At 37.9% G+C, this 14,222-nt stretch overlaps 1 protein-coding gene across 2 annotated transcripts in view; it reads right to left on the reverse strand.

Annotated features, from left to right (window-relative positions):
• The window catches only part of EMC1 (ER membrane protein complex subunit 1), a 32,796-nt gene extending 18,707 nt beyond the window's left edge, over positions 1-14,089 (reverse strand). For both annotated transcript variants that reach the window (XM_089639587.1, XM_089639586.1), the window contains exons 1-6: positions 13,926-14,089; positions 13,719-13,834; positions 12,890-13,021; positions 8,253-8,445; positions 6,773-7,100; positions 4,187-4,379 (exon numbers count right to left, since the gene is read on the reverse strand). In XM_089639587.1, coding sequence (XP_089495713.1) covers positions 4,187-4,379; positions 6,773-7,100; positions 8,253-8,445; positions 12,890-13,021; positions 13,719-13,834; positions 13,926-14,068 — 1,105 coding nt within the window. In that variant the 5' untranslated portion in view covers positions 14,069-14,089. The remainder of the gene's footprint in view (positions 1-4,186; positions 4,380-6,772; positions 7,101-8,252; positions 8,446-12,889; positions 13,022-13,718; positions 13,835-13,925) is intronic.
• Positions 14,090-14,222: the final 133 nt, after the last annotated feature.

The raw sequence follows: 14,222 nt of genomic DNA on the forward strand, positions 1-14,222 counted from the left end.
ACAGAGTAACTGTTTCTGTAAGGTTTTCTTTCAACCATACAGTAACTTGTCTAGGGTCCCAGATAGGCAATGCTTTCTTCTTTCTAGAAGTATTAACTATACCTTTCATCACTTGTTTAACTAAGGTATGGCTGCTTAGCGATTCACACTCTGGGTTGGTTAATGTTGAAATGGCTGACTTATGAAGAGCAATGGTACTAGGAGCCAAGCCTTCTTTAAGTTTTAAATTGGCTAAAAATCTTGCCAACTGGGAACCTGAAGGATCAGCTATATCCACCTTATTCTTGACACACCATTGGCCCCACCTCTTCCATGCTAATTTATATGCGGTGACCGTTGAAGATCGCCATCCAGCATTGAGGAGGCCTCTCTCGTGTTCTGACCATTCATTGAGCGCTCCTCTCCAGCCCCAATCTTCCATACTTCCATCTCCAGTTTTTGAATCTGAGGAGGATGAAGACCTGTCGAGATATCCACCAGGTTGTCGAGTAGGTTGGTTATTTGTAAAGGTGGAGCTAGTGCTCTCGACTGGAGATCTGGCAGCCAGAACACCTTGGGCCACCTCGGTACTACCAATAGGTAAATACCGACACACTTGTTTAGATGTTCCAGGACTCTCGGTATCAAGCAGGGCGGTGGAAATACCCATGCCAGTGGGAAGCACCAAATCCTGCTGAAAGCATTGTGATATAGGGCTGCTGTGTCGGTGGGGTCTATGCATGCATAACTGTTTACAACATGAGCTCTCTTGGATGCAAATAGGTCCACCATGGGTCTGCCCCAAAGGCAGAATATCTGGTCGGTCGCTGTAGGTAGAAGGTGCCATTCTGGTAACAAGGTCCCTCGGGAAAGATGATCGGCGAGTCCATTGTATCGTCCCGGGAGGTAATACACTTCCATCCTTATGTTGTGCGCGTCCGCTACTTCCAGAATCTGATACGTTAACTGAAGGAGGTTCACTGATTTCGTACCTCCTTCGTTGCGTAGATATGCTAGTACCGTTCTGTTGTCCGATTGAATGAGACAAGTAGAATTGCTCAAACTGGCTCTCTGGTACTTCAATGCATGGAGAATAGCAAACATTTCTTTTAGGTTGCTGTGCCATTTGGTTTGTTGTTGTGTCCAACAGCCTGAGAGTGGGATGTCGTCTACCTGCGCCCCCCACCCGCTGTCTGCTGCGTCTGTCGCAATGAAGTGGCATGCTTTGGGGAAATGGATAAGGGAATGCGTACTCACGTTGTGCCTCCACCAATCTAGATCCTCCAGTACTGCAAGGTTTACAGGTACCTTCTTCCGGAGTGGGAGCTTTGTCATGGCAAGTGACTGGAGCTGCATCTGCCTGCAGTGCAAGCGACCCCTGGGAACCACAAACGCTGCAAAGTTCAGCTGTCCTAGGATGCTCTGCGCCTCCCTCAGGGACCATTCCTTCCTTGTCGTAACCTTTTGCAACGACTTCCATATTGCCCGGCACTTGTTCCTGGTTAGCATCTTCTGATTGAGGCCAGTGTTCCATAACACTCCCAGATATTCTATCGCCTGTGTCGGTAGGTGAACACATTTCTTTATGTTGATGGTCCAGCCGAGCGACTGTAAGAAATCCAACGCTACTAGTGTCTGCAGTCGGAGAGTTTCTTGACTCTGATGAGCCAGAAGAAAATCGTCCAAGTACACAATAACTCGAATGCCCTTTTTTCGAAGGATCTCTGCGATCCAATTGGTTATTGCTGCGAAAATTTGAGGGGAACTGCTCAAGCCCTGGGGCAAACATGTCATCTGCAGACATTGACCTCTGTACACGACACGCAGAAAACGTCGATGGGTCTTTGCCACTGGTATATGAAAGTACGCATGCGCCAGATCTACTTTTGTCATATAGTCTCCGGGTTGCAAAAAGTCGGGTACTTTGAAGTGGGAGATCAGGGAAAACTTTTTCCCTCGCACAAAATCGTTCAACACTTTCAGATTGATGATGGGACGATTGGTCCCGTCGCTCTTCTGCACCAGAAACATCTGGGAGAGAAAACCCCGATTCATGGGTGCTGGTTCCAGCACTCCCATCTTCAGCAACTCCTTTATTTGTATGTCCATTTCGGGTGTGTGTCTTGTGGTGAAATTGTGCAACCTCACCTGAGTGGGTCTGGACAATGGAGGTCTCAACCAAAATGGGATCCGATAGCCATTGAGGATTTTTAGGGCGAAGTCGGGGGCATTTGCGATACGCCATTGTTCTAAAGAACTTCGCAATTGCCCTCCCTGAAATCGCCTGGGCTGATTGTCAATTGTTTCGGGGACGACGGTGCGAGGTCTGCCCACGCCCCGTCGGCCTCCGAAATTTCCGTCCTCTGCTGGAAGAGGAGGAAGGGCCAGAGTGGTGACCGGGGTCTGCCCGCCGGTACTGATATGGAAATTGGGTGAAACCCAGATTTCCTGCAGAAGCACATTGAGTCTGTGTTCTGTTATTTGGCCTTGACACAGATTCCAAGTCAGATCTCGCAGACCCCAAGGGTTGCCTCGCAACCCTTGGGGTCTGCGAGATCTGAGCCCTGAAGACTTTGCTTGCCCCACCAAGTCTCTGCAACTGGGAGACAAGCTTGTCTTCATTAAAAAGGTGCGATACCGTTGGAGGAATTTTATCCAGGGCTGATTTCTCCAATGGAGTTTTGCACAACTCCAGGATACGATGGCGTCGCCGCTCAACGATTTCCGCCCGCTTCCCACAAGCTATCTGAAGGATTGCATCGTTTTTTGCAATACTTCCCCCAAGGACATCCTGAAATTTCTCCGCTAGGGTCTTCGGCGAAAGTTCGGTGTCAGGCTGACTGCTCCAGGTTAGGACGCTCTGTATAGAGTCCTGGATGACCTGCCTTTGTTGGAGCGCCACGTGAGTAATTGCTGCAAAGGCCCTTTCCATTCCTGTGAGTTGAGCACATGCCGGCGTGAGGGAATTGAGCTCGCAATTTACTTCCAACTCTTTGAATCCCGGGTCTGCTGCATATTCTTTTAATGCCTTTGCGTAGCGTACGTTACACCAACCGGGAGTATCAAAATTTTGCAGGCGCTCCACCATCTTTAACATAGCATCTGTCGGTGCTCCCATTAACGGTTCCTTTAATGCAACTGTGGGATCTGGCACACGAAAAATCGGAGCAGCGGATGTACCACAAGCACTGGTGCCTGGCGCGTCTATAGGGTTTGACAAAGACTCGCCGTCAATTTCGGAACCCTCAAACTCACTCGCGTCAGAATTGCCGGCGGCCGCGGCATCTCGCCTGAACACGAAACGCTGCAGATCGCTTAACTGGCGCGTCAATTTCTTGAGCATCTTCTTTTGCGATCTCTTTTTGCGCCTTTTGTTTTTAGGCCGCGAACAACCCGAACTCGAAGACGAATCCGAATTCTCGCTGCGACGTCTGTGTGTAGAGGAGGAATCGATATCCTCGCTACGGCGTTTGTGCGTAGATTTCGTCGGAACTACGGTAGACATTATGACGCAACAAATCTGACCGTTATACTGCGTTCTTCCCGCCAAATGCACAACGCGTAATCTACACAAAGCACTATTTTTTCTTTTCACGAAAAGGAAACACTCTCAAGGAAGTTATTTCACTCGTTTTTGAGTTATCTCAGCACTTATGTATTTGAAAAAACTTAGCGCGAGATAATTCGACCACATTCGAAAGAATTTCGATGTCAATTGACAAATGAAACGACGCGAGACGCCAACTGCCGGTGACAAAACAAACAACCAATCACAGAGCGAGTAGATGATGTCATCCCAGGATTACCAAAACAGGAAAAAGGAAGTAGGATCAGACCACTATGACAAGAATCGACATGTCGTCTCTCACATAATATATATGTTCTGGATGAGGAACGGCAGTACATAATACATTTTCATCGAAATAAAAAATAGGAGACAATTTTATTAATTAGTGGCTTGGTCATGTACTAAGAATGCAAGATGACTACAATTCCAGCGGGAAAACATCCAGTAGACCGCTCCAGGCAAAGTTGAGAGAAGCAACTCCAGAAGCTTTGCATACTATGAACGGAGGCCGCGGAAGTGCAGGATGTCTGGGGAGGCTGTGCGTTGCGTGGTTGAGGCACTGCGTTGGGTACGGGGACCCTAATACGATAAGGGGAAAATGAAGCTTTCAAGAGCAGGACCATAAATAGCCATGTTTACCTGGATTCTGTAGCATATAAACTGCGCTATCCTCGCCCGTAATGAGAACCCGGCAGGCCATGATGTTCTTGGCTGTCTTGGCGCACATCGAGGCATCGATTTTGGGATTATTGGCTCCTGGCAGTGGAATCGTGTTTGTCAGCTCGGGTATTGAAGTTCCAGACTCCAGATTGGAGGCAGATATTTGCAAGCTCTGAAATAAACAGTAACAAACAATATCAGTTAAGTATGTTTTCTGTTTCTAAATAATAAAATGAGAACACAAAGAACATCTAAACGAGCATGACAGCATAAAAACAAAATACTCCATCTTGCAAGATGGAAAAATAGTAGATTGGGAATACATGGTAAAATAAATAAATGACATAAGTCAAAACAGAGCTAAGCAGATTATTGATTAGATTTTTTGTTCTACTTTCTGATATAAATTATACTAAGAACTGTTTATATTTAGTGATTAATAGTTAAAAATGTCAACAACATTCTTATAATCATTACTCAAATTTCGCATACGGCGAACGGGAGAATATAATTAAAATTCCGTGTTGGAGTTGTCACAATAAAATATTGCTGCAATGTTAGTTTGCGAGGTAATCAGGGCAACCAATTATTAAATTTATGTAGTTAATTAGTTTTTATTCAACCTATCATCTTCCAATTGCAATACGACCCATAAAATCTAAAGTGAATGTATAGGTACCGCTTATAACTTCATTGCAACCTCTCCCTTTTTTCTTTCTGTTAGAGGCAGAGTTTACAATGGAGTTCTCAGTGACAAGACCATATATTTTGGCTTAAAATTAGTACATATTTATCTTCCTTAGTAATATCAATCTTCTCAGTATACCAGGAAATCAGGATAGTAAAACCGACAAATAAGGTTTTCATACTTGAAGACTTTTTAATTGAAATAAAACAATAACTTTGTTTATAACCACAAATTATTATTTTTTTTATTTTTTATTACTGACCGGTTTCGCTTAACACAAGCATCTTCAGGGTATAAAATTAAACTAATCAAAAATTTACAATGTGTGAGCTTATATACATATAGAAAGAGACAAAACATATAAGGAACAGTGAGAGAGTGACATTAACCTTTTACATAGAGATAGAGTGAAAGAGAGAGGTGATATTTAATTTTTTTTTTTTTTTTTCTTTCTTTTTTTTAAAAGAAAGACAAACATTCCCAGGTTACGAATAACCCAACAATGTTTGAAAATCTCCTACTACCACCACAGAAAGCCGAAAATGTTGCTTGTGTTGTGATGGAGGACTTAGCCAGCCGAGGAATCGAACACGCGACGCTCGGGTGATACCAAGTTATGTCTACAGGGATAAAACATCAATTGAACAGGTGATTAAGGGTTTTTACGGGTTTATGGGAAATATCGGGCTATTGGAAACATTTAATTGATTATTAAGTATTTGGGTTTTTGTTTTAACTGATTTCTTTATTTCGAGTGCTTCCAAATTATTAAGTCTGATGCCATGACCATTACTTTTTGTTTTCGATCCATTGAAATCTCTTAGTTCAATTAAATCAAGCCAGAAATTCAATATTAAGAAGTAGGTACTGTAGATTCTGATATTTTAAGTCACAGAAATTTCAAAAGCAATTATAAATTCACAGAAAAATGTTTGGTAAACTTGTCGAATTCCACTGCATGCACAGGCTCTTAAAAAATCAACATGTCAGGGGTTGAAGTAAACATGCAAAAATAGGTTTTTAGGGTTTAGTTTGGGTTATTTTAATAATTTGTGCGTGTTTCCTAACCTTCAATTATAACTTTGATTGAGAAAAAGTGGAATTTTAATGCATCTTTTACTCCAACTCCCACCATATAAATAGTTATTTCTTTTAGTAATTAAGGCGATGCACTAAGTCGTGTAATATTTTAAATTGAGCCGCTATCAATAACAACCCTTACGTAGATGGCGATAGGTTTAAATTCCCGAACACCATCCGCCTGTTTTGATTTATGCAAGAAAAAAAACATGGCCAAAAATTGCCTTTTATTTAATTTTGTGGATGTTCAGGCATAAATATAAAAAAAATTTCTGATCATATTATAAATAACTTCATTTGCCACATGATACAATAAAATCATAACCGAAAATGTGTTCGTAAGTAGGAGATTTGGAACTTTAAAGCAGTTTTCATAGGCCTATACATTATTTTTTTCTGGGCTTATAAAAAGATTTATCTAAAAAATACTCGATTATTTCAAAGGCCAAGATGTATTCTACTCGCAGTATTTAATTAAAGCATCTGAAACATTTCTAGGTGACCAAATTTTCAAACCAACAACACATGATTTTGCATTACTACGTACGGCATCGCCTTAAGATGAAACCAAGTGCTGTTTTTTTTTTTTTTGTGTATTCAACGTGCAGTGCAATTCAACAAGATTAATAAATATTTGAAAGGAGTTTTCAAAACTAATCCATTGAAAAATGTTAATACAAAATTTTAATTATTTGTAAATCCATAAAAAAAATTTACGGGATATTCAACCCAAAAAACACACAGAAAAGTGTTATTGGATATTGTTAATTATATAAATTATATGTGAATAAAAGTACCTCATCTGAATAGCGGCTCTGCAAAAGGGCAAAGTGATCATTATATTTCACCACATTAACGGGAGTCGTCTCATCTCTTAACTGCAAATTGGTCACTTGAAAGTTTCCTGGTTTCAGTAGGATCACCTTCCCGTTGACGATGATACCGGGAGTGCTCTCCGACAGCGACTTGAGTTCCACGTGGTTGGTGTTGGAGTTGGGGAAGATGCTCATGATGGACTTGGTGAAGAGCTGTATCGCATTTGCCGTCACGTCCATGGATATTAACTGGGCGCTTGAGGTGTCAGCTCCCGTTACGCAGGTGTAATACGGTGCAGATAGGACACATCTGAGAATAAAAATAACAATATTAAAATTTAGGGCACTTCTCACTTGCATATGCTTGCATAAACTTGCATATACTCGCATATAGCTATTAAGTTATAATGAAATGTCAGCAGTGGCGACACTTGTCATTAGTTTGAAATGTCAACCGAGTTAGGTTAGGATAGATAATCTTCCTAAATCAATTAGAAAACATACCCTAATCTAAACTAACCCTAAAAAAAATATCCAGTGGGCGATAAATCACAAGTACCAAATTTTATAATGATTCAAATTGTATTAACATCATAATTGGCTGTCGCGTAATATAAGTGATCCCCGTGCGCAAATATCGCTTATGTGATCCATGAAGTTTACTAAAATAAATATTATATCAAATAGTGCCGCGCGGTAGGATAGATTGCGTTGAAAAGGTCAGTATTGAAATGAATAAGTTGTACCTTTTTTACCATTCGTGAAGATCATGAAAAACATTATTTAAAAAAATAGATCTTGACTATGTATAAAGGAAAAAATTCATTATATGAAGCGTTGAAAACTCTTACACTGGCATCATGAAATTGGGTGTGTTATCTGTATGGAATTTCAAGGTCAAAGTAACTATTTTCAGTCCATAATTTCATTTCCATCAGGAGCTATGGAGACTAAAAATATCCATTTGACTGACAAAAATAAGACCAGATTCCAGTTTCCTTTTGGTCCAAAGCATTTAAATAAAAAAATATATTTTTAAGAAGGAGTATAAGTCTGTAGTGACGCCAGAAAGTAACTAAATACTAGAAAATAATTCATGACTTCCTCCCACTTAACAAGGCATACACTGTGACCTGATACTTCAATTGAACTAATTGCAGCAGAACAAGTAACAACATGCGCTATAACATACTAGGTTAAAAACCAAGCGAGTTCAGTTTAGCTTAGTAGTTATAGTTACTAGCTTGCTAGATTACTAGCAATAGCTTGCTGTTCTGACTTGAAATACTAGACTCGTGTGCTAGGGAATTAAGGAAGGGTTGGAAAGGATGGGGATTAAAGGTTGGGTGGGGGAGCTAGAACCATCTGGTATACTAACTAAAAGGTATGTCCTTTTGACTGCGCGGTTCAAGGAAGGACAAATGGCTCAAATGCCACAGGGGTAATATGGATTTTTAAGTACCTGGGGGAGACCCAGGAGGCGGGCAGCTTGCTGGTGGAGCCCCTGTTGTGCCCTGTGCGCAGATTGTAGGTGGTGAGCTCCAGGTGCGACGATGGCACGGGCAGTAGGTGATACAGCAGGTCCCCATCCACCCACCAGCGGGCCCCCGTTGGGGAGCTCTGCAGCCATAGAGACCACTCCCACAGGAGGTAACCTAGACACATTCATTAATTAGAGTTATAATTCTTCTACACACGTTGCCTCCTCCCACTTCAATCGCCCTGAAGAACCACTCGTCACAGTCCCACGCCCCTTGGAGAGTTGCGGACAATGATGTTTTGGACGCCTGCGTATACTTGATCAAACAATAAAGATATACTATCTAGTTGAAAAGTCCTTGGTTAATCTAGGCCTGTTTACAGGAAGCTAGTGATTAGTAGTGATTTAGTGGCAACTAAATCATTTTGTTAAAGTGTTAACATACGCACGACCTGCAAAAACCCGTTTTCGATGCAAAGATTTGTTGACAGGATAACTCATCAAAATGACAATTCAACACACATTTAAAAAGTTATGAAAAGTAATGAAACATAAAGTAGGTTAGGTTTATAAAATAGTTTTTTCTATCGCTTTTAATGAGTTTATATCACTTTTTAAAGGTGTGTTGAATTGTCATTTTGATGAGTTATCATGTGAGTCGTGTAATTTCTATACCCGCTATATCAACTTTCATTTATTTGGAGAAAACCGCAAAAAACTGTCACATCTCTAGCGTACATAAGTAATTGCATTACAATTTTTTATATAATGAATTGGAGTAATAAAATTTCGAAAAGAATTTATTTTTCTATATATGTCTAGCAATAATTAAGTAATTTCGATAAATAAAATGTATAAAGCGGATTTTGATACTCACTTCGTGATATAGAGGCTTTTGAAAGTCAACTGAGCCGACATGGCGGGTTTAGAAACACACGCGTAGATCATTTTGACACACAAGCGTGGCGTAAGAGCGGCGGCCATATTGTATTTTGGCAAAATAACTGCTTGTAATTGGTTGAATCCGATAAAGCGCGTTTTGATAGTAACTTTCTGTATGATATAGCGGATTTGGTTTCTCACTCGCAGTTTTAACATGGTTTTTGGTCATGATAAGGAGGGTTTTGAAACTCAATTTTAGGCTCCTCTTGTTGCTCGCAAAAATGTGAACAAGATGTCATACTCAGATCATTTTGTCAAAAAATCGGATATAGCGGGTATAGAAATTATAGGATTCATGTAACCGTGTTCTTTACACACTGTTTGTTTCTGATAATTTTTAGTTCACCCCTTCCAGTCTAATATCTGCAAAGGACGAAGGCTACCATTCATTATGAAGTTTAGTTTCCATCCCGTGAATAGTGCATCCCCCATCTGACGTAAGTTCCTTCGAAGTTCCAACCCAGATTTGAAGCCGTGACCTCCGGATCGCTGACCACGGAGGCCATCATACAATAGGTATACCTGTTAGAGTAATTACCAAATTACTGGAAATTGAGTGGCGAAAAATACCCTAGTGCTTAGGGTGGGAAATTCTGACAATAACACATAATATATATCAGTATTCACCGCCTATGAAACATATAAATTATTTTCAAATAAATCAGAGCCTAGCAACCAGTGGCGGCTATCTGTGGTGGTCATTTGGTCAATGACCTCCCAAAATATGCTACAATAGTATTAATATGAAAAAGGGATTTAATAATATTGCACAACACTTCTACACATACAATGGAGTGATGTGGTTTAATCAATTGGAAATGGAACTGAGATTGGAACCTGACTATAATAAATTCAAAAATAGACTAAACAATGATATCTTAAATAGTTTGGCTACCTAGAATTGCATTGGCAATTGATTAAGAATATTTAATTGACAGTTTCTTTTTTTAAATTTATTTTTTATTATATATATTTATAAATATTATTATTTTTATCTATGCACGTATATATTGTGTTATAATTTTTTAACTTTTAATTTTAATTTTTAATAAACTTCTCTATGTTCCCGCCTTTACACACGAGTAATTTAACTCTCGTAAAGGTCATATATTGTATACATATATGTGTTTTTACAGTTTTTTAATCAATGTTGCAGGCTTAATTACTCATGATTATGTTACATATGTATGTATACAAAAACTAATTAAAAAAAACTAAAAAAAAACTAAAAAAAAACAAAAAAAAAACAAAAAAAAAACAAAAAAAACTACCTGATTATAAATTTAGTTGTAATATTTGCGCATATTCGTACGGTAATAGCGGGTTCCAGTGCCATCTAGCGTCCAAATGAAAAGCTACTGTATATACCTACCGTGGGTCACGTGTCCCCAAGCTATCTCCTTTCTTTCTCTTTGCTACACAGATAAAGGATGTAAACACTATCATGTGTGACACATGTCTAATATCATACAAAATTTATTAAAAAGGGGTTTTCAGACTTGACCGCGGTAAGATAGGCATATCTAAGACATAAGATTATTAAGGTATTAGAGGTGTTTTTTGTGTGATAAACGATAGCCATCTTGAACTGAATATTAGTTTGCGAAATTATGTTGAAGTAATTTGCATAGAATAATTTAAAATGTCAAATTCTGTAGATATTGTATCGAAAGAAATCACAAACAATTCATTGAATCATGACCAACGTATTCAAACATTGACAATTAGTTTATGTTACACGAGAGAAATATAAAGAGGTTAAAAACCAAAAGTTATAATATAAATTTTGTCAGTGAATTTGCCGGTGCAATAAAATGAATGTATAGGTACTATTGATTTCATTGTTTATTTTTTAAGTCTATTGATAAACAATGAACTGAAATTGGAGTTAGTGAAGAAACTTTTAATAAGAAAAGATCTTTTAAAAGAAAGAAAAAACATGAATTAGTTATATGTGTAAATAATTAGATAGATAATCTTAAATTAAACAATATTGTACTACCGGCTTCAGAATAGGAGGGTACCAGAAAACTAATTGCATACATTGGCGTTTTTATAATATTCACTACGCATTAGCAATATGTATTATTTTTTTTTTTTTCTTTTTTTTTCGATTACCACTTCCAGTCCCCTAGAGCTGCCTCAACTAAGGTCGGAAATTCCAATTAAGATGTAGAGTAAATTATAGGGAGTTTACGTCTCCCGAAGATAATAACAACGTTTACTTTTCCCTACATTTATGTGAGACTGGTATTGTAAACTCGCGCGCGATACCTCGCGCGGCAAATATTTAATTCTCTCTCCAGTGGTCTTAGCGGCCGGTTTAGCCCTAAATCCCCTCTAACGTACGCAATCTACTTTTGTTCATAAAATTATTGTAACGTGAGTTTGTTAAAATAAAACTAATTTCAAAATATTCGAATTCTGATTTTACACACCGAGATTATCATGCAACCTTGGCTTCTGCGGATTAGAGAACCACAGAATCATCCAGCCAACAATCCATTTAAATTGGCGATAATTCACAATACTCCAAAAAGGTAATAAAAAATAAACCATTTGTGGGATATTCAAATAGATAAGTAAAAGCTATACCACGTGGGACCACATGGAAATTAGCGATATACATACATAGGATGTACTGGGGTAAAGTGCACTAATAACAGGAGGATATTCTATGTACATGATATATGTTTAAAATATTTTTGTCCATCCAAACAACTTTTTTGCCTGAAACTACCTTAAAACTTTGGCTTTTCGAAACAAAGTAATTAATTTTTTTTACCTGTACTATCATGTAGAATCGCCTTCTGAAGTTAGTACACTTTACCGCCAGGACACCTTGAGTAATGGTCAACTTTTTATAGCGCCATAGGAAAAATAGAAAAAAAACTGAGACAAAGTGACCTCAAGTCCAAAAAAAATCTTTCTAAATTTTTCTTATAATAGATCAAAACTATAATTTCATCTGAAATCATGAGATTTATAAGTAGGTACTTAAATAAATTTATTAACCTTATATTTTATGCACCTTTTTAATTTCAAATAAGGTATTATTTAATTTGTCCATTGTCGATTTTATTCGGCAAAAAATACAAACAAATAGCAACTGTTTGAACACAATTGAGTTTAATAAATCACCACTAAATTGCCCTTGTGGATGGTACTCTCAGGACATGATGACTTAATTACCACTGATCACTCTCCTAAACACTGGCCTCGTGTAAACAAGCCATAACTGCTTTCTGTTAGAAATTTAACCTAACCGGCAGGGCTTCGATTGAAAATTGGAACCGAAATATTGTGACATCATATCCTTACTATAGTTTTTATTGGTGTATAGTATAATAAGTAGGCTCCGAATTAGAATTGTACTTTCTATATATTGGCATATCTATGGTTTTTTTGACCAATTTGTTTTATACAAAATGCCCGAAGATATCGATCTATTGAGTGGTTTGTTTATGCTTCCCGGAGAAGCGATTCAAAAACTTCTCATCTGTTTAGTGTATTGACAAAATTGCTACATCAAATCTGTATTTTGACTTTATGTGGAAGACAAAATGATAATATTTTTTTGCATAGGTCCCGTTGGCGCACATAAGAAAGTTAATTAAGAATGGTGAGTACTTTTTAAACAAACTGAAAAGTTGAAGTTATTTCTAAAAATGACTGACCTGTAGTGCTGTCCCAGCCTCGTATTAAAGATGGATTATTTCCAGACACAGTTACAACCTCCTCCGATACGTGGAGCATCTCAATGTTCCCAGGGGTCGTCCCTTCCAAAACATGGCGCCACAAGATCTGGCCTGAATTCCAAAAACACACAATTAATAAATAATTAATTATAAATCGATTCATCTTGAATGTCATCACTAGCAAAAAGGCAGCTAGGAACTTGCAAAAGTCACATTCTGATGTACTTTTTACTATAATCAGAATGTGACTTTTGCTAATTCTTAGATGCCTTTTTGCTTATGACGGCAGTATATGGTTACAAGATTTGCATTTTGTTTATTAATTTATGTAAAACACATGAATACCTACTAATTTAATTGAATAGGAAAATTCCAAAAGCAAGAATGTAGAAATGTGATTTTCTCACATTTCTGGGTGTCATTTATTAACCAAATAACTGATATTTCAATATAAGGTAGCATGAAGTTTTAATTTGTACAATCTAGAATCTAGACTCACTGGTCGTTCAAAGTTCGCATTGTAACCCAAAGCATTTAAAAATTTTAAACTATAACAATTAATTAAATCGAAACTATTTTTCCAGGTTACGAGGGAGAGCTTAGACTCTTATTCGCGAAATTGTGTCATGTTAATGATTGATATCTCAAATAATTATGACTAGATAGAATTCAATGAAAACAGGTTCACTGTTTTTTTTTACCAAAAATAAAATCATAAATTGTAAGTATTGGTTCGTCTGCAAAGGAGTTGGTATTAAGTAACATTTTTAATTAATTTAAATCGTGTAAATTGTATGGCTTCTCTAACCTGACTTTAAACTGAGGGCTGCGAGTACATTTTCTTCTGTTGCTACGATAATTTTTTTGGCGGCCGATACCGTGTCAAAATGGGAAAACTTCAACTTTCCAACGTAGGTTTGCTTCCTTGAAAAATAAAATACATTTAATATTCAATAATCAATGGAGAACATTACATGCAGCACAGAATATTACTTTCGATGATTTGTAAATTTACCAGTCAAATTTTCCTATTTGATCTTCATATAAACTTAAAGATATATTAAAAAGACTGAAAAGTATCAACAGGCAATATATTGTGCTTATATTTTTAAAGAATCCGACGAAATTGTTTTTTAGCCGAAATGTCCAGCCCCCCATGATGAAAATCAGCCGATGACAATCATAGACAAAGTATCTGTTTGACAACCACAGAGTGAGCACGAATTTCTTTCCATAGTCAAAACTAAACAAGAACTTCGTTTTAGAAAAATATTTTGTTTATTTTTTCAAGTAGTAGCCGCGTCTCCAGTGA

Source organism: Hesperophylax consimilis, chromosome 14 (genome assembly GCF_061612785.1).
Source record: "Hesperophylax consimilis isolate HC1 chromosome 14, BYU_Hcon_1.0, whole genome shotgun sequence".
NCBI lineage: Eukaryota > Metazoa > Arthropoda > Insecta > Trichoptera > Limnephilidae > Hesperophylax > Hesperophylax consimilis.